The following is a 26,562-nucleotide window of genomic DNA, read 5'->3' on the forward strand; positions in this document are numbered from 1 at the left end:
CTATGTAACTAGATGAATCTATAGAAGAGATATCAGATGTGACAGAATGCATGACAATTGTGTTTACAGATGTGAAAAAATGCAGGGCAGTTCAAAGGAATCATTTTAGAAGTAATATGGCAAATCACATTATAACAGGGCTGTTCAGAGGGAACAAAGTGATGGTACAAAAGAACATGATGAAGGAACAAAGGACTACAGATCAGAATCAAGAAATTGAAGAAAGAGAATAGTTTAAGAAGTATACACTGGTTCACCTTGTCCATGTAGCATATACACGCGGGCTCATGGAACAGAAGATGCGTATACATATGCACGCACTTTAACAAAAGGAAAAGCACTTATGGGATGGAAAATTGAGGTTTTGGTCCGAGGTATTGACAAAGGATTTAAGTATATAAGGAGGAGAATATCATGATCTTTACATCAAGTGATGAATATCTTATGAAGTGTTAGATCAAAAGCAAATATGCATGTTATGGGTTTCTGATGCTTTGCTTGATCTAGACTAAGTATGTACCTGAGTGTTTGATGATGGATGAGATCTAATGACGGATCATGATCATAATGACTTATCATTATGTGATCTGATAATGGATAGGCTAGATCTGATTGCTAACACATGTTTTATCCTTTATATGTGATGATATGGGTATGTCTCAAGTTTGAAATTGCAGCGAAGTTATAAGTAAGTATTTACAGATCTATACTCACTTTGGTGTTCATGTGTGTTGCTTATGTGTGATGGTTTATTATGTTATTATTACACATGGTTATTGTTTAATTTTTAATAAAGTACTGATGCACTGATTAAAAATCAACATATGATGAATTAACTGAATCATAAGTTAACTGGATATACACTAGTTGCCTTAAGAACAGTTGTGTGCACACACGATTTCCCTTCACTGAAGTAGAGTATATAAATCTGATTATGGAAATGAAAAAGTTATTGATTTGTAAACGATTTCCCTTCACTGAAGTAGCGTATATAAATCTGATTATGGAAATGAAAAAGTTATTGATTTGTAACTACTGATTCACCGACCACCCCCCTCTCAGTATTATTTCCAACAATATTTTGTGTTGTAGACAATGGGTAAATATTGAGGGTCTATAATGAACAGGTGTTTGGGTGTTCCCCATAACTAATGGGTATTCCCCCTTCATGTATTAAATTCTAAAATATTCATATTTAGCACACTGTCTCTCATAATTAAAAAGGATGGTTGAATATTAGAAGGGTTGGAAAAATTATTAATCCCCTCATCAGTCAATTAATTAAATTTTCTTGAAAAATAAATTAAATCCTAAGCCAAAAATTTAATTAATTTTTTGTCCTATGTCCTAAGTAAAATTAAATTCTCCAATAATGAAATTCATGGGTTTTGAAGAAATTAATTAAATTTGTGGGTTTTAAAGAAGTTAATTAAAGAAGTTAATTTTTGGAGGTCTGAAGAAATTAATTAAATTTGTGGGTTTTAAAGAAGTTAATTTTTGGAGGTCTCGAACATCAATAAATTTTGGACCCTGGGCCTTGGTAGTTAAGTCAAAGTCAAAATTTTGAGTAAATTAACTCAAAATAATTAATTTTGAGTTAACTAAAAATCAATTAATTCGACAATGATGATTAAAGATTAATTAAATCTTTATGAACAGTTGAGATTAATTTGACAGAGATCAAACCAACTAGCCGTTGGAGATTTTACCTATAAATTAGATATTAGTCTCAGTCCATCTTTTCATTCGATCTTTGAATCGTGTACTAAGCTCTCAAACTCTCTTGTTTATATTCTGGAATAAATGCAAAAATCTTTGGGGTTTCAACATGCAGTTGTGTTCCTCTTCATGAATTTATGGTAACATTGTTTTAATTCCTGCTTAATATTATGTGAAAGCTATCAATCAATAGCTCTCTTATTTAGTTTGTTGGATTTAGGGTAACATTTTTAATTTTGATCAAAGTAGCACGTATCTCTATTTCTTCAAAATGTCATTGTTGTTCTATTTCTCTACTTGGTTTGATGGTTGATCTAGTGTTTGCAGGAGATACTTTAGGTTTTTATTGAGCATTTGGGGATAGTCCTCAGTTGGACCAGCCAACTCTCAGCATATATTTTCCGAAGAGCCTACCTCATATAAGCTCCAAGATTTATCTAACGATAAATTATTTTTCTGCAAAGAGTTTTTGGGCTAGTACCTCTCTAAAATTTCAAAATCTTTTAAATATTTTGTGGAAAATTTGATAAATCTCGCTATTAAGAGCCTTAGATTATCAGATCTAGAAGCGGAGTTGGACTCATACTCCTCATATTTGATAGATCTGCAACCTTTATGCATAGATCTGTAAATATTTTATGTAGATTTGAAAAAATTATAATTTGTGTTTTGGGGTTTTTATTCGTTTTTGTATATCTGAGATCTAGGTATTTCTTTTTTTTCTTTTTTGCAGGTGTGGATCTGAGACAAAAATAATAATTTGAAGCCAGATGTAGACCCTGGAGGGAAATATCTGTCCTCAATACCATTTTGCAGGGACAAATTATTCAAAGTTATTTTCAATACGAGGGTTTCAAATTTAAATCTCAGGATTTCATAAGTTTTTTTTTTGAGGACAAATTGGAAGCAAAAGCACATCAGTTTAATATATAGATTTTTGGGTTTTATTTTGAGTTTTTGGGTTACCAGTTGCTATCTTGAAGCCCTTCAAACTCTGTTGTTTTCATCTGTGTTTCTCCTATATGTTTGCTCTCCTTTCCTTCCTCAAATCGCAGTCCCCTCTTCTCTGCTCGGTACCCTCTATCTTTTCCTTCCTCTACATCGTGATTCCTCCCTCTCGCAACCCCTTTATTTTCACCGCTTGCATTTATCCCTCTGCATGTATAGCCGCGTGCTCTCCTTTCCATTCTCACAGCTTCCTCCTTTTATGTCTGCAAAACTTGCCATACATTCCAACGTCCCTTCCTTCTCCTCTTCTGCCCGAGTTCCCTCATCTGCGGCTCCCTGCTCTGCATGGATTCATCCTTCATGCATACTCCTCGCAGTTGTATTCCCCACATCCTTTTCTCCTCACTACTAAACTCTATTTCCATTATTCTAGTCGTTGCTTCCTCATCCGCATCCTTGCTTGCTCCTGCTCGCGTTCCTCTCCTCATTATCGATTGGCTCGACGTTCATCGCTGCTCCTTCGACTTGCAAAACCTCTCTTCCGCGCGACTCCTTTGCTTCACGGCGTGCAAAACACTCCTCCCCATCTCCCTTTTTCCATTTCCTTCTTTTCAATTTTTCTTTATCCTTTGTTTTAATTCGTTAGGATCAGGTCTATCACAAAAACAAAAAATTGGTGATTTTTTATTTTTTTTTGGGTGGCTTTATTTATTTATTTTAATTTCAAATTAAAAATTCTATGCGGCCTTCATTAAAATTTAAATTAATTTTTTTGCCACATTAAAAAATTTATTCATAAACCTTAGCACATTAAAGTTGTCGAGGAATAATTAAAATTTTAATCTATAATTAAATTTTTAATCTAAAGTTTTTTTTAGGGTTTTTGTGTTGGGTGTTTGGGATTTTAAAGGGAAAATTTTGTGGTGGTGAAATTTTTTAAGCTTCTCTGTACACATTTAAATATTTTTTTAGGTGTTTGGGATTTTAAAGGGAAAATTTTGTGGTGGTGAATTTTTTTAAATTTCTCTATAGTCAAAACACATTTAAATATTTTTTTAATCATCTCTAAAGTTGACTATAGGAAACATAATTTTTTTTTGGATTGGGGTCACTTAAAGAAAAATCATTTTTATTCTGGGATTATTTGAATTGCATAACATTTGAATTTCATGGTTCTTCATGGTATTTAAATTTTCGAGATTTAATTTCTAGAGTATTTTGCATGCTAAGGGTTTTTGAACATTTTTAGATTGGCTCGTCGTTTAAAGTAGCTCTAAGCGTGATTTAATTACTTGAATTATTTGTTTTTTATTTCATGTTAAATATTTTGCGAATATTTCGAGCAATTATTAAAGTACTCTATCATGAAATTGTGATAAATTACATATCTTTTGTTTCGAGTATTTTTTTTAGCATCTGATATTAACTTGTGAAGAAACTTTTGTTCTCTTTAAGCTATAATTATATTAAAAAGATTTGAAGTAAGCTTGTGGTTTAATTATGATATTTTAAGGGGTCTATCTTTCAGTCTTTGTCTAGTAAGGCGAACATTTCATTTTGGTGATTAAGAGCTTTGATAGATCGTGACATAAACGCTTCTAATCCTCAAATCTAACTTTATTTCATCTTCTAATCATATCGTGAATTTTCATATTAAATTAGTTCTTCATAATTAAAATTTACTTCCAAGCATAAGCTTAGTCGATAAAGAGATAGGTATCCATCCATCTTTGCTTGAGAAGCCTGCTTTTAATAGTACTTAAAACGGTGACCTTGTAGTTGTTAGAGCCACAGGTCTCTGTAGCGCCGGAGGCACCGAGTATGTTGGATTTTCAGGAGAGGTATTGTTAACCACACCTTAGTGTGATTCACCTTATCTTCTCTCTGCCAATTACTATGAAATCAAGCTCAATATAGAAAGGATTGAAGGGTTAAAACTTAGATAGGCATTTAACTAAAATTAACCAAGTTTCCTACATCTCACATTAGTTTTAAGATTTGCATTTCATATAAGATAGTTACTCATCCAAATCAATTACTTATCCTAAATTTCCTAGTAAGATTATTGACTCCTTAAGGCACTGATATCATTCGTTTAAATCTAATCAAATCCTATAAGTCTTGCTAAATCTTAATCAAGTACTTGGTCAATTCATTGTGTCTCCCGAACTGGTTGGTTCCCAACTAGTTCTCCTTCTTTCCCTTTTGTAGGGTCTACCCCGCTTAGCCAGTTGTAGGGAGACAACTTAAACAGAGAGATTGGGGATCAGGGTGACAACTCCCGATATGAACCGTTGTCGCGATGCCTAAACATTTTGTGCGGAAATAGGACCTATTATATTCACAAAGCCTGGACACAAATCTTTATGTCACACACCAACCACCATTATAGAAAAACAAATCAAAGGATTTAGTCCCTTTATCCACATGATTATGATTTATACAAAATTGATGATCTTCATGAAAACCGAATTTTGAGTCATTATTGCTTCAAATTACCAACCATTTAAGTCATTATAAAAATTGGAATCCTTAATGGCCTTTTGGTTGTCTTATTCAATTGAATTCAAAATCTTTCTCATGTGTCACGGATTTTTTTTTGATACATGAAGGTCATATCATATTGTTGGACCATCATTCATGAAGGAATAAAAGTTGACTTCAATTCATTGAAGGACGTTTACCCTATCGGGGGTTCAAACCCTATTTGCAATTTACAAACAATTAGAATCAATTATTTCATCTCCAATATGAGTATGTCACAATTTTTGTGGGTCCCACCAATCTTAATTCTACAACCCCTAATGCTAATATACATACTCTTGTAGAGCAGGTCCTATATGCAATTAACACTTAACCCTTTTTCCACCAAATATTTCATGAACAAAGCATTTGATGCTTCAACATCTTAATTTAACCTAAGATGTGGGGCCCACCTCAAGGAGAGTGTTTTGGAAAATTAACCTTTCTCCCTCCCCTTGCCTTTTGTAAGTATTTGAAGTTAGATGTGACATATGCCTGCCCTAATATGATGTCATCTCCCCAATACTTTATACATTATAATAGATGTGGCAAAATAAGTGAAGAAATATTTTAATAATACACATAAGGATGCTTGTATGCACATTAATAGGAACCTAAATGGGCAATTCTATAAATAGCCACACAATCTACAAAACCTAGATCTCATTTTTTATTGATTTAACTACATATGCATGTAGATAGTTTTCCAAAAAAAGGATTTTCATTGGTTTTAACACTTTAAGAAAATGCACATAGCCATAATATAAAGGCATGTCGAGGCTATGCCAATAACCTAAATCCACTTCTAAAAAAATGTATTATAATCCTCATTCAATTCTCTACCAACCCATTTCAATTTATGCCATGATCCCACTTGATTCAAGAAGTGCACATATAGAAAATTAAATGACCACTTAGAGGAAGGCAGGTATGCTCTTGTTTGGATTAGAAGTTCCTCTATGTCTCTAAACCTACCTATTAATTCACAATAAACATAAGATCACTTGTCCAAGGATGCTCTTGCATTAATGATCATGTGCAAGCATCTTACTCAAATGCTAAATCATCTCAAACTTTAAAAGGGAAGGCTCAAAAACCATTATATGGATAAGATGCAATGATAGTTATGAAAAGGAACATGCAGTAGAAATTATATATTTAAACATGACAACTACTCTAGTGCTCAAGGATGTAATGGTAGTTCCAAAAATGAATCATGCAATAGCAACTATATATTTCAACATGAGAACAACTCTTACACTCAAGAGTAATGGCATAGACAATAAGAATGCACATCATCTAGAGGCCACTTCCCACAAAAGAATGATTCTAATTCCATAGAAGTAAACCTAGCATTGTTGAAGGTAGAAAATTCAAGAAAGCAATTGATTATGATGATTGACATGCCAATAATCAATAACTTAAATGTTGCTTGGACCACAATGAATATAAATTTTATACAAGCAAAAAGAGAAAAACAAGCATTTCTTTTCATAATTAGATATTTATAATTGTTGTTGTAATTATTTGTTCAAAATCATTCGAGTATTAAATTGTACACCAATTTCAAATAAACCCGATATTAAATAGATTGGGAACATAACTCAAAAATAATAAAATAATGTATATATATATATATATGAAAATATAATTCTCTAATTGTTTTTGGAATAATAATTTATATTTAAAACAATATTAAAATTAAAATATAAGAAAAATATATTATAATTTATTTATGAAAATAATAAAAGTTAAAATAAAATAAAATAAAATAATTTTAACATTATGATATTATAATATGTGAAATGATTCTCATCAATCATCTTATTTTAATTTAAATATAATTATTATTAAATAATAAAATTATAAACATTATTAAATAATATTTACTAATTAATAAATTTTTAATAATTTTATAAACATATTTAAAACACCAATATTTTAATGAAAATCAAGACTTTTCCATTTATCAAACCTACTAAAATGTTAAACAACAATATATTATTTTTACAATTTTCTTTAATGAAAAAATAATCTTTAAAAAAACTTAATTCCAAACTATAATATTAAAAAACTTTCAAAATAAATATTAAAAAAATTAAATCATTGTACTTTAATTTAAATATAATCATTACTAAATAATATTCAACAATCTCATAAATTTAAAAGATCTATTTATTAAATAGTATACACTCATAGATATATTTTCATTAATTTTATCCCCCTATTAAAACAATATGTAAACATATTTAAAACCAAATATTTTAATAAAATCATAAATTTTCCATTTATGAAATATACTAAACGGTTAAACAACTAATATAATATATTTACATATAATATTTTTATAATAAATTAATAGTCAATATATTAATTCTAGAAAAACACTTCTAAAATTATTACAATATTATTTTTTTTTTAAATCATTATATATATCATTATATTTCACAAATAAATCTCATTATATATAATATATATAATTTGCAAATATATTATTTAAACAATTTGACTTTAATTGAAAAGTCAATATACCTTTCCATAAAGGAGTACTTCAATATTTAACAGTTTACTGAAAATGTCTCCGCTTCAATTATGTCCCTGTCCCTTATATTCAGGTTTGATTTCATAAAAAGTTTTTCCACCTTCTTTGACTTTAACACAAATCTGATCTAAACTTTTCTTTAAAAAGTCCTGTAATAACACTAAGAGTTAGAATTCATGAAAATTATTGTTAAAATAGTAATTACGAAAATATCAATTTCAAAAAAAATGCTCAACATTTAAAGTTACCTGAGGTTGGGCCGTCTGACTGACAAGTTCAGTGAATGTATAACGTGGTTGCTTTTCGAAAAGAACGAACAAGACCTCTTGAAGCTTATCAGGATCCATTCTTACTTTTTTATTTTGTTGATTTTTCAGGGGGTGGCCAGTCCTCTTTTCATTTCCAGGCTTGACAAGGTAAAACAAAATTAACATTTAATTTATGTCTGTAAAATTATGTTACATATATAATTATTTCAGTATCAATTTTATAATTAAATACCGATTTGTCTTTTATTTTATGTAAAATTACATCTAGAGAGTAGCTGGGTACTGTAATATATGTTTTTAGATTCTTTCTCACTTGTTTTTTGATTGGCTTCAATTTTGGAAAGAATCAGACAAACTAGAGATACATTTGCAAAGGTGATTTGTGTTTGTTCATCCATTCAAGTATATGCTTTCGAGGTATTGATGCGGCAAAAGCTTATGTTCTATTGCAAGGATTAAAATTGCCTTCACATCTTGACTTTGAAAGTGGTTGGGGATTCTAGCATAATAAGTATATGCTTTCGGATTCTCTCCCACTTGATTTCTGATTGGCCTCAATCTTGGAAAGAATTAGACAAACTAGAGATACATTTGCAAAAGTGGCTTTTGTTCATTCATTCAAGTATATGCTTGTGAGGTAATGATGTGGCAAAAGCTCATGTTTTATTGCAAGGATTAAACTTTCCTTTACATATTGACCTTGAAAGTGGTTGGGGACTCTAGTATAATTATTAAGTATATGCTTTCAGATTCTCTCCCACTTGATTTCTGATTTCCCTCAATCCTAAAAAGAATTAGGCAAACTAGAGATACATTTGCAAAAAGTGGCTCGTTTTCATTTATTCATTCATCCAACCAGCTTCAATGTTAGAAATAATCACACACTAGGGATACATTTGAAAAGGTGGTTTGTTTTCATGTTGTGTGGGAAACTATAGAAGGACTGATTATCAAGCAAACTTGGCCACTAGAAAAAAGGTTGGGACATTAATCATCACCTTCAAAGTTTACACGACTCCACAACACAATGAACAACCCATCTTGTATCGTAATAAATCAACATATTATTTGGGTTACAACATAGCTGAAGCATAGTGAGTCCCACTCCATGACATAGTCGGTTGTTTCTTCACTAGCTCAATCTACACTAGATGTAAAAGTTAAGTGCCCTTGCATATCTATAACTAGACACACTACAGGCGGCTGGTCACCAATACCCACCTAGATCAGTCCTCCCCCTTTAGGAAGCAATGGTCTTCATTGCGTTGAGTGCCTCCATGAGGGGAAATTTCTGTTGAACCTGATCCCTAGTGAGCCACTTGCTCTGGTGCAAGAGCTGACCAACTTTGACAACTTGGTACAGTTGGATCTTTTGTTTGCGAGTGTTCTTGGTGTGTGTGTCCATGATCCAATCAATTGTGGTTTGTTCAATGCAGTCCGGGTTGAGCTCTGTTGGTGTCAACTGCTCAACAATGTCTGATGTGTCCAATATTGGTGGAAAGTATGGCTGAAGGCTGTCCACATTGAATACAGGGTGCAAGCCAAATAAAAGGGGGATATTGAGCTCGAAAGCGTTGTCTCCCATAGCCTTAGTGATGGTGTAAGGTTCGTATCTGAGTGGACAAAACTTATGTTGGGCTTCGGCAAGACACTCTTTTTGCAAATGTAACCAAACTTTGTCACCCACCTGAAACTTATGGGGCACCTCATGCTGATCATGCCATTGTTTGTATTTGGCATTGGATTTCTCCAAGATATGGTAAACCTGCTTTATCAACTTCAGACTGAACATGGGAAAATTCTTCCTATGTAGTTGTAAAAGGCAGTGCAATATCAAGGGGACATAATGGTTGATATCCCAAGCCCACTTCAAAGGGCTTGTGGCTAGTCGAGCTATGGAGAGCTTTGTTATAGTTGTGTTGCACATAAGGAATACTCCCATCCCATGTTTGCAGATTCTTAGAGTTGTACATGCATAGTATGTGCACAATCATCTTGTTGACAACCTTTGTCTTACCATCAGTCTGGGGGTGGAATGCAGTCGACTTGGTAAGCTTGGTGTCCAACAATGACCAAAGTCTTGACCAAAACGTACTTGGGAGCCATCTATCCTAATCTGATATAGTGGTCTACAAGATCCCAAAATGTACCCACAGTCGTTTACAGAAGATTCTGGCAATGGCCTCTGGTGTAATACTCTTCTTGTAGGCAACCAATATGGACATCTTAGAAAATCTGTCGATGACCAAAAATACACAGTCGTTTCCATGATTGGTAGAAGGAAGGTTAGACATATAGTCCATGGAGATGGATTCCTAGGGCCGACTAGGAGTAGGCAGTGGAGTATACAAGAGTTGATTCTTAATGGTTGGCTTGGCGATGACATAGGCAATGCAGGATCTGAGGTATTTTCCAACATCCTATTGAAGATTTGGCTAGTAAAAATACTTTTGTAGTATTGCCAGAGTTTTCTCAACAACAAAGTGCCTCGCGACCCGACTGTAGTGTGCCTCCCAAATCAGCTTGGCACGCTCGCTTGAAGGAAAACAAAGGTGCCCCAAGTAGCATAATAATGCATCTTGGAGGTGGAAGTTTGGGACTTGCTTGCCATCCACTAGCATCTGGTATGTGGTGGCAAACTTTGGATCATTTTTGTATAGTTGCGACCATCTAGAGGTCTCGTGGCCACAAGAATTGAGAACAATGGTCATTGCTGCAGCTGGGGGCCAACTAAGACAATCTGCAACATGATAGGTGCCACCCTTCTTATACTCAATATTCATATGCAATTGTTGCAGATATGTGGACCACTTCTAATAGTGATCATTCGGTAACTTCCCTTAGGTTTTTATAAACTACAGGGGTCTGTGATCAGTGTGGATAAATGTCTACTTCCCCAAAATGTAATGTTTTCGTTGCCGACAAGCCCGCACGATGGAATGCATCTCTTTATCATAGGTGGGGTATTTTTGAATTGTGTCGGAAAGTGTCTCAGTGTGATAGGCTACCAGATGCCCTTGCTGGGTGAGAACTGCACCAATAGCATAGTCAGTCTCAATCTCAAATGGTTGTTGTAGGTTTGGCAATGTGAGTAATGGTGTTGAGCAGAGGCAGTGCTTCAAATCAACAAATGCCTTTTGTTGGGACTCAAACCAAAAAAAACTTTGCTTTTGCTATTGGTAACTTGACTCAAAGGCCAAGTGATATGAGAGAATCCCAACAGGAACCTCTAATAAAAATTGGCAAGGCCCAGAAGACTACAAAGCTCTATTAGAGTGGTTAGGGTTGGCCAATCCCGAATGACTTGGATCTTAGCCGGATCCACATGCATGCCTTGCTTGTCAATGATGTAACCCAAATATTGGACCTGTCTCATGCCAAAGGTGCATTTTTCCAAGTTGGCACATAGTTTGTGATGCCGCAAGGTTTGAAGGACTTGTTGAAAGTGCTCTTCCCAACTGTTGTTGAAGATAAGGATGTCGTCCAGATATACAACCACGAATGAGTTGGTAAAGGGCCACAAGATGTCATTGGCAAGGCCCAAAAGACTACAAATCTCTATTAGAGTGGTCAGGGCTAAGCCCTCCTTGGATTTGAAGGCGGCCTTCCATACATCCATGGGTTATATTGGAAACTAGTGATAAATAGACTTTAAATCTAAGTTGCAGGAAACGCAGGTACAGGGTCCGTTTCTGGCCGGAAACGAAATGGAAACGCGTTTCCGCGTACCGTACGGCCTGGAAACGCATTTCCGGCCGTACGGGCACGTTTCCCGAAATGGAAACGTGCCCGTACGGCCGGAAACGCGTTTCCAGGCCGTACGGGCCCCGTTTCCCCAAAAAAATGACTTGTTTTTAATTTTTTTTTTTTTTCTAATTAGTTTTTAAATTTTTTTAGGGTTTCTAAGCTGTTCTAGAAACCATTTCTAAAGTTATAAAAGAGCAGTGCTAACCCCAGTACCATAGTAAAAGTCTGCGCCTCATATCTGTCCAACCATTTCTAAAGCTATATATATATATATATATTCGCGTTTCCCCGTTTCCAAAATTTGGGGAGGTCGCGTTTCGTTTCGCTTCCGCGTTTCGTTTCGCTTCCTCGTTTCCCCGTTTCGTGCAACTTAGCTTTAAATCGATCTCGCTGAAATACTTGTCCTCTTTGAGTTGGTCAAGAAGATCGTCAATCTGTGGGATTGGATACATGTTCCTGACAGTGATTTTATTTAATACCCAATAATCAATGCAGAGTCTCCAGGTCCCATCCTTCTTTTGTACAATTACAATCAAGCTCCCATAAGGTGAAGAATTTGGTCAAATGTGCCATTTTTGCAGCAACTCCTGAATCTGCCACTTGATTTTTTCATTTTCCAGAATAGAGTGGCAATATATCGGTTTTGTTGCACACTTTTTGTCAAACTTCCAAGGAAGCAGATATGCCAATTTTTTTCAGAGGATCGGTTCATCAATCATCTGTCTATTGAGACAATGTAAACCCATTTTGCAAATTTATAATATATATATGCTAGTAAGACCATATATGTATGTAACAGCCTAGGGAAGCCTATTATTTTGGCAAGAGTTTCATCCTAGGAGTTTTTTCGTCTCATTGACTCATCTATGTTTCTAAAAGACGGATGGTTGGCATAATTTTTCCCTCCAACCTCACTCCAAAGCTAAGGTGGAATTATTTGTCAAAGTCTTAAGTGAATCTTAGTGTTCTAGCCAAGTCTTATGTAAAAGTGATTTGAGAATAACTTAAGCTAATTAACTAAATTATTTTATTACAAATCACTTGGTCTATTAGATCATATTGCATCTCAAAATTGGGTGTGTAATTTGAGGGTCTATACCGAATGGGTGTTCTCCCTTTGAAGGTTGAATTGTAAAAATATTATGTAAAAAAAAAAATTAGTACCTGGCTCCTCATAGACACTATGGCTAAAATATTAGAGGGTGGAAAAAATTATTAATCCCAAGGCAAAATAAATTAAAATCCTAAGCCAAAAAATTAGTTAATTTAAATCAAAATTAAATGTCTGGAGATATTAAAAGTGGAAAAATTTGTGGGTGTCAAAGTAATTAATTTTTGGAGGTCTCCTAAGGGAATATTGGAAGTTTCAAGAAAAATTGGACCCTTGGACCTAAGTGGTTGTAGTATACCTAAGGAGGATATTATGGGGTACAAAGGGAGGTACCCAAGGAGATAATGTAATAATGTGATGGGTCATATTTAATAAATAAAGTGATTAACCCCCGTTATGTAAAGGACCACAAGTATTTAGAGAAAAATTTGATAAGCCCATTGTAATGGATATATGGTACTGAGAGACCCATGGTAATTACCGATGGTATTATATGTATGAAGCCTATACAGAGGCTAGAGACTCTCCATTGAGATATGTGAAGTATTATTGTATTGGCAAGCATATGGCTTCTTGTTAAATTTTGGTTAACATGCTCTTTGCTTAGGATAGTTACTTCAGCATTTCATACAACTCATTTATCAATTTACATAAATCATCATCATATTGACAGTAATTGAAGAGAAAACACAAACGATAAATGAAGAAGGCAAGCCAAGATAAGAGAGCATGAGGATCTGGCACAAACCAGGGAAAAACCCTAAGATGGGGAGAAACCTTGATCAATTATTCTTATTATTAATATCAAATGCTCAGCCGAGAGAGACTACAACAATTCAAGGTCAAAATTTGACTTGGCAATTCTGAAGATCAATATCATTGCTTCTTAGATAAATAGATAGCTGCAAATCTGAAGTATACAAATAGTACCCTCCAATCATACTACTGAAGAGGCTTTTTCTTTCTGATAATCTAGTTAGGGCTTGATGATAAGCTGCTATAACCCTTTTCCACAACACTTGGATTCCTTCTTTGGCTGCGGCCTTCCTTCAAACTAGTTTGTCTTCTGTTGATTTTGGGTAGCATCGGATGTGATATAGCCATGAAATTTGGTGGAGAGGTTGGGGCACATAAGATCTCCAATACCCAGAAAGGGTTTGGGTAGATTCTAAACAGTTCAGGAGATATTAAAATAATTAATATTTTTAATGGAGTCCTTAAGTCTAAACTTAGGGAAATTAAAATATTAATGTGAATTAATATGAAACTGTGTTAGAATGGTCCAAAAGACATGGATCAAGCCAGATCTAATCTCAGTCGTTGATCAGGGACTTAATCTCGGTCGTTGATATGTCAACAAGAAAAGTATAAGAGGGGGCTTGAGGGTCACTTGGAGAACACACCAGAGTGATCAGTCATTTTATTCTCTAGAGCGGGGTTTGTTAAGAGAGATAGAATTAGTGATCAGAGTTGCAGCTGAGGGGCATTGAGTACAGAGAGACAAAGAGGCAGAGATAGTGTCGGGAGAGCAACGCAGTCGCTGGGGACAGTGATGTAGTAGCAGCCAGAGCTCACGCAGAGGTAGCTGGGAGCTGCACAGAGCTTCAAAGAGCCCAGCATTACTGATGCAATGGGCCAGAAGACTGACGCAGGGCCTCCTAAGGCTGACGCAGACCCATCCGGGGTGATGCAGGGCCAGCGCTAGGCAGAGAGGGGCTGACGCAGTCCAGGAAGGTTGACACTGGGGTTTCTGGGGCAGATTGTAGCTGAGGAGCTGCCGAAAGGATTATCCGAGGTTTCAGCTGGGAAATTTGTCTCAAAATGAGAGGTATTACTTCCAAGTAAATTATTTGTTGGGTAGGCTAGTTTCGGCACCCAGATTGTACTCTAATATTGCTTAATAAGAAAACCCTCCGATCGCTGCACCTGTTTTCCCACATTGGGTTTTTTCGGGGACATTGGTCCAAAAATAACGGTTTCATTTGGTGCGATTGTTTCTGTTTCCTTCAGTTGTTGGTTTGTAATATGTTGAGCACGCACTAGTGTTTATTTTCAATATTTACATTGTAAATAACTTGTTAAGTAATGAAACAAGTAGGTAGGAATAAATAAGATAAAGTGCATAGAGAGTTTCTAACTAAGTAGACTTAGAAACTTCAACATGGTATCAAAGCATGATTGCAGATCATAGGAGGACTGAGGACATCAGTCGAGCACAATGTTTTTAAAACCGGAACCGGTGACTGGACTAGTCCACCTAATGAACCGGTTTACCGACCGGAACCGGTCTAACCGAGACTGGTTTGGTCTAAACGAACCGGTTTTAAAAAAATACATTAAATAATTAATTTTTAATGAAACAAAACTATTTTTAAGATGTAAAACCATGATTCCAAGCCAATAGAGACAAAATATGCAAAGTTTGCTCATTTATATCCCATGTAAAGGTGAATATATCAAAATGGCACCGAGTACAATACATATCATCGACAAAATAGCAAAATACATAAGAAATGGGGCTCTAAATGGCCTATAAAGTCCAAAAACAATGCTGCAAGCTAAGAGGCCATTGGCCTACTACAAGTCTACAGTGTACACATGATCAATCATCAAGTTCATCACCACTACTAGACACAGGATCATCATCAGGAGCTACATAGACATCATCTGGTTCAAAGTCTGAGGATGCCTCAGCCTGATCTGCAACCTCAGTATCAATGCCACCAATGACAATAGAAGTGGACCTAATGGAAGCACGAGTTTGTCGACCTGCACGACTAGTGCCTTCCATTGGTTCTTTGCCTTTCCTTGATGCCGCTACTGATCCTGGTTCTGATGCCACCACATAATCTGCTTCATCCCCCGCTAAAGCCATGTCGATATCAAAATCAGCCTCAAACACAGGATCTTCAGTCTCCTCCACCCATTCTGATGTTGGATCAATATCGTCCAACACAATGGGATCTAGATCAGGTGATTTGCTCATCATTTGGTTCCTCCTCAATCGAAGGTTGTATTGCACAAAAACAAGATCATTTAACCATTTTTGTTTCAAACGGTTTCTCTTCTTCATGTGTATGCGCTCAAAAACAGACCAATTGCGCTCACAACCTGAAGCACTGCAAGTTTGACTAAGGACTCTAATTGCAAACCTTTGCAATTAAGGACACTGGCCACCAAATGACTCCCACCAATGTGCTACAAAGAAAAAGACATTAATTAATAACTTAGTTTATAATTTGAATTGTAAAGAACGTAAACAATTTTAACTTGAAAAGAAAAACAAAATGGAAATTGGAATTGCTTACCTAGTTGGTCCACATCTCTTGCCATCTTTGCCAAGTTTTTGCCAAAAGTACCACTTTCCATATTGAAAACAGTAAGCTGTATATGTATTTCCAACTAGTCTACATGGCTAGGGACCATGCGCTCCAAGCAATCAATTAGCTCTGACCTCCCCATCACGCTGATCTCCTAGCCGATTTTTATAGTGATACCTTGGGTTCAAAAAATACCCAGCTGCATGTATAGGACGATGGAGTTGATTGTTCCATCTGTTATCAATGATCTCCCATATACGGCCATATTTAGCTAACCTGTCCTTGTAAGCTGCCCGTATCTACTCCTTTGCCTGATCCATAGCTTCATAAATGTAGCCCATGGCCAATATTTCCCCATCCACCAACCTTAGCACCTTAACAAGGGGCTCGGTAATTTTCACAAGCTCTAGAGACCTTTTCCAAAAATAAGTGTCTAACACTTTCTTTTTGGTGTCTTTTCCATCTGGTCTACGAGCCCACCGAGATTCAGACCATTCTTTAGAGGAAAACATTTTCTGCAAGTTTTTATGTTGACCATTGAGACATTGCAACGTGAGGAAGTGAGTTGCAAATCTCGTAATTGCAGGCCTAACAAGCTCTTTGCCCCCAGTGCGTTTCCTCATTAGGTTCAATACCCATGAGTGGTTGTAAATGTATTTTGTAATGCACTTGGCATGATATACAATGTTTTTTACCCACTCCACTTTGCCTATATCCTCAAGCATGAGGTCTATGCAATGTGCAACACATGGAGTCCAAGATATGGTCTTATATTTGGCCTCAACCATCTTTCCAGCAAGAACATAGTTTGAGGCATTATCAGTGATGACCTGCACAACATGCTGCTGCCCAACTTTCTGAAAAACGTTATCCAAAAGCTCAAATAGAAGGGTTGCATCCTTTACCTTATCAGATGCATCAACTGATTTCAAAAACATGGTTCCTTGAGGGCAAGAAACAAGGAAATTAATGATAGTGCGGTTCTTTCCATCGGACCATCCATCTGACATAATGGAACAACTTGTTTTGAGCCATGAATCTTTAAAATCAACCAAATACTCATCAATGGAAGATATCTCTTTTTGCAAAAGAGCTCCCCTCAAGTCATGCATACTAGGGCCTTTGAAACCCTTTCCTGCAGCTATAACAGAGTCCCACATAGCTTGGTAATAAGGTGAGCGAGCAACATTAAATGGGATATCTGAATCATACCACCATCTAGCAATGTATTGGTGAGAAGTTTCTTTGCATTGTCTTTTCCAATGTTGATCCAAAGTGGGTTGAGAACTTGGCAGGGAGGAAGTGGGATTAGAAGAGGCAATGTTGGCAGAAGATGAGAAATAACTTTGGATGTTTGTTCTCTTTGTTCCTTTTGATGGTTGGCCAACAGAAGGATGAACATAGTGAAAGAGTTCATTGGTGGAAGGGATAGAAGAGGAGTCTTGAATCTCATAATCATCATACCCACTCTCTTTCATGGCTTCTAATAATTCCCTCTTCCTCGCAATGTCATCTTGGATGGCCTTCTCCCTAGCCTTATCCTCATAAAATTTTTCAAGCTTGGAAATGTATTCTGCCCTAATAGGACCTAACAGTGCATCACATGGCTTTACTTGGCCTCTTATCCCATCCAAGTGTTGTTTCAACCTAAGAATACCCCCACCTCCAATAGATTTATGGCATAATTTGCATATCATTTTTCCATCAATTACATCACAATGAGCCCATGCACTGTCCTTTCCTTTTGGAGCCATGTTTGCTTGAAATAATAACAATTTGCAAAGAAATCTGCCATTTAAAAAAAATGCAGCTAAGCAACATGTAAAACCAAAGATAAATGTAGGAAAACAAATGCACATGCAAGGCTCAAGCTACAAAATTTGATAGCATAGAGCTAGAGAGTTTATAGCATACATGATAGATCATAGAAGTGAGAAGTTTATAGCACATAGAAAAAAAAAATAAAAAATCATGGATAGCAGACTCAAATGAGGAATTATCAAGTGCAAATCCTTACCTGGAAATGCAAACTAGCTCCCTTAGCCTCCTCTTAAAGATGGCAACTCCACTGACAGCTACACACTATCTCCAAAATAGCTCCAACTCCAACTCCAAGATGACTACTTCAGCAAAATCTCCACACTCTCCAAGCTCACAAACACTCACAAACACTCCAAATCAGTTGTGTGAGACAAATGAGAGTGAGAGGGGTCTCTTATAGCTTGGAGAGGGTGTTTTTGGAGGGAAAACACCTTTAGTTCCCCCCAAAACCCCTAAACCACAGTCAAAATCCGCCTTTTTGCATGTTTCTGTGGGCGTGCCTAAAACCGGTGTGTTTAGGACGGAACCTGCCGGTTTTGACCGGTTAGGGTTAAAAAATGGCGAAATGCCCTATCAAACCGGGTTTTTTGGCCGGTTCAGACCGGCAGCCTTGCTAACCGGTCGGTTTGACTAGTAACTGGTTTTTAAAAACGGTTTTAAAAACACTGGTTGAGCGAAGCATTAGCAGTGGAAAACAACTGTCCCGAGGTGACAAAAGTTGTTTCTAGTAGAGCAACAACAAGGGAAGGGTGACGTAGTGCCTACGTCATCAAGGGTGAGCCACGAAAAGGCAGCGCAGAGGCTAAGGAAGGCAAAGGGAGCCTCACATAGAGCCACGCAGAAGTTAGGAGGGTTGATGTACTTGGTTGAGGCTGAGTTGTTGGTGCCAGGATTGCGCAGAGCCTAGGAGCTCTCACCTTCAATTTGCTGGGGTTTAGAAGGTTGTGGAAACATTGCAAAGTGGAGCTGGTGATGTACTGTAGTCAAAACAATACCTAACAGGGAAAGGCCAAGAGGAGGCAGTTGCTACCGAGGGTTTCTAGCCGAGAAACCCAGATCAGTGGTGTGGTTGCACAGACGATCAGAGTAGGGTGCATCTCGACATCGCAGGAGGATTTCCAGGAGGGAAATCAAAACTTAGAGGGAGTCAGATCAAGAACTTCCAGGAGGGAAGTAGAAGAGCATCATGGCACTACACGGAGTAAGAGACCAGGATAGACTGGACAGAGCATCGAACTTCGCAGTCTGGAAAGCCATAATCTTATCCGTACTTGACAAAAGTACTGTCAAGAACTTTGCCTTAGAGGTTATAGATATCCCAGTTGACCCCAATGATAACGACAAGTACAAGGAGGCAATGGCAAGGGCCAAGAGCATCATCCTTGACGGGATCAAGAACCATGTAGTACCACACATTGCCGAGAAGGAAATGACATATGAGATGTGGGAGGCCCTCAAGAAATTGTACCAGCATACTTCTGTGTAGAGAAGAATGTTACTAGAGAACCAATCGAGGTCGTATTAGATGAAGAAAGAAGAACCAATCGACACCTTCCTTGGAGGACTGAATGAGATTCGAGATCAGTTCACTGCTATAGAAGCCACACTGGATTAGGAATTGATGGTGAGGACAGCCCTGAATTTTGTCTCAGAAGACTGGGAGGTATTTTTCCAGAGTATACTGGGCAGAGGGACACTTCCACCTTGGGATGAGATGTGGGTTGCTCTTCGCCAAGAAGAGATCAGACGACAGTCGAAGACGGGTAGCAACAACAAGGGGATCAAAGTCAAGCAGGAGGAAGAAGATGTTGCCCTAGCATCTGAGGGAAAACAAGAAAAGCGAAAGAAGAAGGATCTCTCCAAGATCAAGTGCTTCCACTGTGGGAAGCTGGGTCATTATGCGACCTAGTGTCCAAGGAAGAAAAGTAAGGGAGAGTCTTCCGAGACTAAGGCAACGCCAGCAAGGGTAGAGAAGGAAGTTTTGATAGACAATGATTGTTCCATGAGCGCACATGCAGCACTTGAGCAAAAGTGGGGAGACATCGAGCTGTAGTCAGGTGGACTACATGCGATGAGGGGTAGGATCCTTGAGGTATCTAGCCTCTTGGATTATACCATGCTACAGGAGCCCCGAAGAGAAGTAGCAGGACTGGCTAAGTCGGGTAGAGATGGATGCGGATGGAGCAGCAAAGAGAGCTACAGTGCAGGAGTCCCGAGACAGAGTGAGGCTAGCAGGCTCCAGTTGTGCGAGAGGCACGGGAGTGTTGCACCAGTGCAGGATGGCATAGAGAGGTGTACAACAGTGCGAGATGCAGGGAGTTGTTGCAGCAGCACAGAGGTCAGAGAGGGAGCACTTGTTAGCGGCAGAGGGAGCTTCAGCATCAGGAGGGTCTCTAGCCCAACAGAGAGGTCAGAGCTGGGAGATCAATTACTTACTTCTTAGTAACTGAGTTGCAGTGCAATAGTGGGCAGCATGATGAAACATGATGAGAGGAGGTGCAGTGCTGGGAGAAAGAACCAGCAGCAACACGGATGCAGAGGGAGTTGTCGTACATACGCAGCAATGGCAATGGCTCAGTATAGGATACAACAGTGCAGAGGATGGTGGGAAGCAGGCTTAGCATCAACACAGGGACTGATGCCGGATGATCATAGTAATACTCAGTGACGAGTATTGCTAAAGCACAATCCTTGCTAAGAGGGAGTGTTGATTTTGGGTAGCATTGGATGTGATCTAGCCACAAAATTTGGTGGAGAGCTTGGGGCACATAAGATCTCCAATACCTAGAAAGGGTTTGGGCAGATTCTAAACAGTTCAAGAGATACTAAAATAATTAATATTTTTAATGGAGTCCCTAAGTCTAAACTTAGGGAAATTAAAATATTAATGTGAATTAATATGAAACTGTGTTAGAATGGTCCAAAAGACATCAATCAAGCCAGATCTAATCTTAGTTGTTGATTAGGGACTTAATCTCGGTCGTTGATAAGTCAACGAGAAAAGTATACAAGGGGGCTTAAGGGTCACTTGGAGAACACACCACAGTGATCAGTCATTTTATTCTCTAGAGCGAGGTTTGCTAAGAAAGATAGAATTAGTGATCAGAGTTGCAGCTGAGGGGCATTGAGTACAGAGAGACAGAGAGGCAGAGACAGTGCCGGGAGAGCAGCGTAGTAGCCGGGGAGAGTGACGTAATAGCAGAAAGATCTCATGCAGGGCCACGCAGAGGTAGCTGGGAGCTGCGCAGAGCTTCAGAGAGGCCAGCATTGCTGACGCGGAGGGCCAAAAGGCTGATGCAGGGCCTCCTCAGGCTGATTCAGACCCATTTGGGGTGACGCAAGGCTAGCGCTGGGCAGAGAGGGGCTGACGTAGTCCACGAAGGTTGACGCTGGGGTTTCTGGGGAAGATTGTAGCTAACAAGCTGCCAGAAGGATTATCCAGGGTTTCAACCGGGAAATTTGTCTCAAACTGAGAGGTATTACTGCTAAGGAAATTCTCTATTGGGAAGGTTAGTTTCAGTACCCAGATTGTACTCTGATATTGCTTAATAAGAAAACCCTCCGATAGCTGCACCGGTTTTCCCACATTGGGTTTTTCCGAGGACATTGGTCCAAAAATAACGGTTTCATTTGGTGTGATTGTTTCTGTTTCCTTCAGTTGTTGGTCTGTAATATGTTGAGCATGCACTAGTGTTTATTTTCAGTATCTACATTGTAAATAACTTGTTAAGTAACAGAGCAAGTAGGTAGGAATAAATCAAATAAAAAGCATGGAGGGTTTCTAACTAAGTAGACTAAGAAACCTCAACATCTTCATTCCTCTATGGTTCAACCCTCCAATATTCCTTACGGCCTCAAAGCAGAAGGAAGATAAGGCCTGCAACCCTCTTGGAAGTGCTCCTGAATAATGCAACCTACTTCTAGGAGAAAGAATCCATGTCAAACTGTCCCAAACCATCATCAAAACAACCCTCAACAGGTGCGACCCCTCTCTGCTCAAACTTGGACCTGTGATGAAGATAAAAGTGCCCAAACCATTCACAAAGTGCCCAGATCAATCTCGGTGTCCAACCTATGGAACTCGGCCCTTGAAGATGACTAGAATGAAGCCAACCTTGCCCTCATCTCCTTCGCTGGAGATCTTCTTCTGCGGCTACTTCAGAGAGGAGAATAATGATATATCGATGAACTTTGAATAAACTATTTATATCCTTCATGTGTAGGCTGACTTGGTCATTTTAGGAGGGAAATTTAAATTTTCAATTTTCAATTTTTCTCGTCTTGATAAGGTCATGCCATATGAAATTTCTTTTCGAATGAATAAACATTTTTTCTTATCCAAATTTAGTGATATATAGGTCAATTTTGGACCTCTTGAAAATAGGAATTCAATGCCACAATAATCTTCCTTGAAAAATCAAATCAATGCAGAATTTGGCCCTAGTTTCCAATTTTAACACTTGTGGAGTGTCCTACTTCCTTAAGGTGATTAATAAAGAGAAACATTCTATTTATATTCTTCGATCAATCTTGATACTTCTTGGGCATATTTTCAATAGAAATAGAAATATTTTTCTTTATTAATCAAAACCCTTGAGGTAGGGTAACACCAGATAAATACTCCTTAAGGAAGGATAACACTCCACAAGCCATATGCTTATCAATACAATAATACTTGACATATCTCAATATAGAGTCTCTAGCCTCTATATAGGCTTCATACATACAATACCATGGGTCTCTCAATACCATACATCTATTACAATGGGCTTATTAAATTATTCCCTAACTACTTGTGGCCCCTTACATAATGTGGGTTAACCACTTTATTTATTAATATGGCCCATCACATTATTATTCCCTTGGGTACCTCCCTCTGTACCCCATAATATCCCCATAGGTATACTACAGTGGTTAAGTCAAAATCAAATTTTTTGAGGAAATTAACTCAAAATAATTAATTTTGAGCTAAAGATGGGTTAAATGAGAAATTTGAAAATTCCTCAAAAATAATTATTTCAATGGAAGAGATTAAAAACGATCAAAGATTTATCGATGACCGATATTATTTTGACAAAGATCAAACCAACTATACATTATTTTTCCACTTGGAGGATTTATTTATAAATTAGAGAGTCATTTGAGTCTCGGGCCATCTGATTTTTGGCTAAAAAATTTGTTTTCAACAAGAAAGTTGATGTAAAACTATTGTCCCGCTGTGAACGTTTTCTGAATAATAATAAAGACTTTGGGGTGCAGTTCATAGTGTCATTGTTCATTTATATGTGGTGCTGGGTACGGGCTTTCGTATAATATGCTTAATATTTTTAAAAGTTTGTTTTTAGTTATATGGAGATAAGATCATTCTATTGGTAGATTTTGGATTTATCTTAGGTGATCTGATTTGGCATATGTCTAACAAGATTTCTTGAGAAAAATATATAGTGTTTGCAGGTTCCCCAGTCCTTGGACTCCAAGTTCACAAACTGTGGGCATGAACTGACCTTGTTTGGAATTCAAATATTTTTATGGTTTATCTTACTTCGCTAAGGTTATAACTTACATTTATTTTCCCAAGTATTATTAGCCATCTATGTTGCCAGGAAACATGAGCTCGGGGGCAGGTATGTTATTTTTTGAAATAGGGTGCGTGGGTTCTTTTGGGGTATATTATAATTTTTATATATATAATATGAATATTATATTTTATAAATTATAATATATATGAATTTGTATATTTTTCAAATTTAAACAAGGACATTAAAATATTTATGATTTAAACTTTAAAGATTTAAACATGCACATAATTGAACACTCAACATTCATATTGAAATTTCAAAATTTCTAGTTTGATATCAAATGCAAATTGGAGTTCACATATTAATAAGAATCATGATATATGTCCATTGTCATACTACATTCAAAATTTTCCTTAAGGCATCTCCAAATATGAACTAGGAAATTTTAAAATACTAAAATAAAAATAGCTAATAGTGAACAATGGCTTCCTCAAGCCATGTCGTCAGCATCCATGTCATCAACATCACTCAGATCTTCAGTTAGCATGCTCTCTAGGTAGGAATCACTCTCATCTTGAGCCTCCTGTTCATCCATAGCAATTGGAGGTAGCTTAATAAGGCCATCTGGTTGTATCTTCTCATCCACACATAACATCATCTGTGTATTGGTCCCATCTCTTGGAAGGACCTCCTTGTACCCAGGGTCTTTTTGAGATACGAGAAGAAATGTGTTGTGAATGTCCACTAAGTTCTTTGCCTTCTCTAAGCCCAACCTATTACTCTTTACTGAATGGATAAAGACATAAGTGCTTCAATTCCTCTCGCAATATGAAGAACTAACTACCAGGAATATTAGGGGAAGCCCATTAAATTAATTAAAATTTTTAAAATAAAAACTAAAATGAACCCCAGAGAACTTGATTAAAGAACCTGATTTTGGGGTTCCAAGTACCCATCATCAGGGTTCTCTGTATCCGTCAAAACAAAAGAACCCACTTTTTTTAATGGAGAACTCAGTTCTTCATAGAAGAACCCAGTTCTTATGGGTTCTTCTCAGAAGCTCCTGTACTCGAATCTGGTATTGGGGGATGAGAACTCGGGACGGGTTGGAGAACCCAATCCCCGGGTTCGTGAACCCGTGCAACATAGTTAGCCATTGTCAAAGAAAACTCCATAAAAATTTATTTCCCAAAAATGATTTTAAAACACATTGTATATTATTGTATATTTGTAAATTTTGTAAAATATATTTTGTAAATTATTTGTATTTGGGGTTTTGGGATTTTTAGATTTTTGTGTATATTGGTGTTTTGGGTATTTTTATCTCCATTTTTGGAGGTGAAATCAAGTGAAAGAGCTGGAATAAGAGTTAGATATAGGCCCTTCAGGGTAAGATTTAGTCTCCAAAATTGTTTGCAGGACCACCCATTGGAGAAATTGAGCAAAATTGCAGATATGTAACAAATTAAATTTTTTGAAGCAAGGGTTTCATTTTTCAGCCCTCCCGAACTCTAATCTAGCCTCTCCAAGGCCAGTATCAGCCTCTAATCCCCGTGTCAGCCCTAGATTCCTCTCTGTCCATTTCTAAATTTTTAGGGGTTGAAGCTTGGTGCATTTTGCAGAAAATTTGGCTCAAAAATTGGTGTTTTCAGGTGGCAAATCATTGGAGAAATTTTGACAAGTTTTGGGCAAGCGATCTACAAGGCCTTGGGCCTAGGGTTTGCTCTCTAAACCCTCATTTTCTCATTGTTTTCATACAACTGTAATATTTATTTCATAACAATTAATTAAAAACCCTAAAAACACATCTAATTGGTCAAAATAGTTCAAAATTGCATAGTAAAATTTTCATAAAGTTTTAGTCACTTGGGCATTGCATATCTAACCTAGATTTAATTTTTAGCTTGCTTGTAATATTCTTAATTAGCCATGGCTAATTGGAATATTTGATTTTGCTCAATTTTTCCTTCTATAATTATTTATAAATAAAAGGGTGGGAAAGGGGGACATAAGTCACTTTTTGAATAAAGTCACTCCCTAGTAGCACAACGTTGTAACTTAAAATGGAGTCAAGGGGGCCAAAGGACCACGTAGAGAAGGGGGCCCATGTAGACACTTGGAGGGACTGCGCAGACGGAGAGGATCACATGGCAAGAGGGAGGCTACATTGGAGGAGGTGGGCCTTAGGGTTTTGAGAGAGGCCAACGCTATAAAGGAGAGAGGAGCCTCTTCATTTTGGCATTGGATTATGTTGCATTTGAGCTAGTCACTTCGACTTAGAGCATGCTGGCTGTTTAGCCTGTCTGCAACAATGTTTAGTGCATCGAGTGTCTCCATTTGGAGATCTCACCCTTAGCCCCGGGGGACTTCGAGTGCCTGCTCGGGCAAGGTAGTTTCATCAGTCTTCTGCAGGAGGATCGATCTTTGGAGTTGAGGAGGAGCTGAGCATTTTGATGACTGTGTAGTCTTGAGAGAGGAGGACGCAGTCTCTTTTGGTAGGAGCTCCGGATTGGGTTTATGTGGAGGATTTGAGCTTGGAGATTGAGTAAGGGATCAGCGCTTGCATATTGGAGGATTTCGGCAGAGTCTCAGGCAGAGTTTTGGAGGATTCTCTTCAGTGGCAGCGCAGAGCCTTGAGGGATGGTGTAGATCCTCAAGGGGGTGATTTTCGGGGGTCATCTATTTTAGAAAAGCTTTTTGGTTTTTTCTGGGTTTATTGAGCAGACGCTGATTCCAGAGTTTTAGTATTTTCTGAGGAGGGGAATAGCCCCAAATCCTCACTTGATTCCAATAGTAGCAGCACCACAACAATTCTCCGGCAGCTTGGATGCAATTCAAAGAGAGGCCATTTCCTTACCATTCTAAGTGTATTTCTTCACTTGCCTTGTGCAAATCAAGGTGCTATCTTTCTGATCACCTCTTGTACTCTTTCCATTACTCAGTATAATAAAATGGCTTAGCATTTCTCTCTGCATTTCTTGAGTATCTGCTTATATTCCATGTATACATTATTGTATGTTGCACTACTGTTATTTTTATCTCT

The 26,562-nt window shown here is 37.3% G+C and overlaps 1 protein-coding gene across 3 annotated transcripts in view; it reads right to left on the reverse strand.

Annotated features, from left to right (window-relative positions):
* Nucleotides 1-7,586: 7,586 nt before the first annotated feature.
* Nucleotides 7,587-26,562, reverse strand: part of LOC149156953 (uncharacterized) — a 446,383-nt gene continuing 427,407 nt past the window's right edge. For all 3 annotated transcript variants that reach the window (XM_089445442.1, XM_089445441.1, XM_089445440.1), the window contains 2 exons: nucleotides 7,981-8,139; nucleotides 7,587-7,881 (listed from right to left, as the gene is read on the reverse strand). In XM_089445442.1, the coding sequence (XP_089301568.1) occupies nucleotides 7,777-7,881; nucleotides 7,981-8,139 (264 nt within the window). In that variant the 3' untranslated portion in view covers nucleotides 7,587-7,776. The remainder of the gene's footprint in view (nucleotides 7,882-7,980; nucleotides 8,140-26,562) is intronic.

Source organism: Pinus tabuliformis, chromosome 9 (genome assembly GCF_031772625.1).
Source record: "Pinus tabuliformis cultivar Carrire ecotype Pingquan chromosome 9, CPIR1, whole genome shotgun sequence".
In the NCBI taxonomy this organism is placed as follows: Eukaryota; Viridiplantae; Streptophyta; class Pinopsida; order Pinales; family Pinaceae; genus Pinus; species Pinus tabuliformis.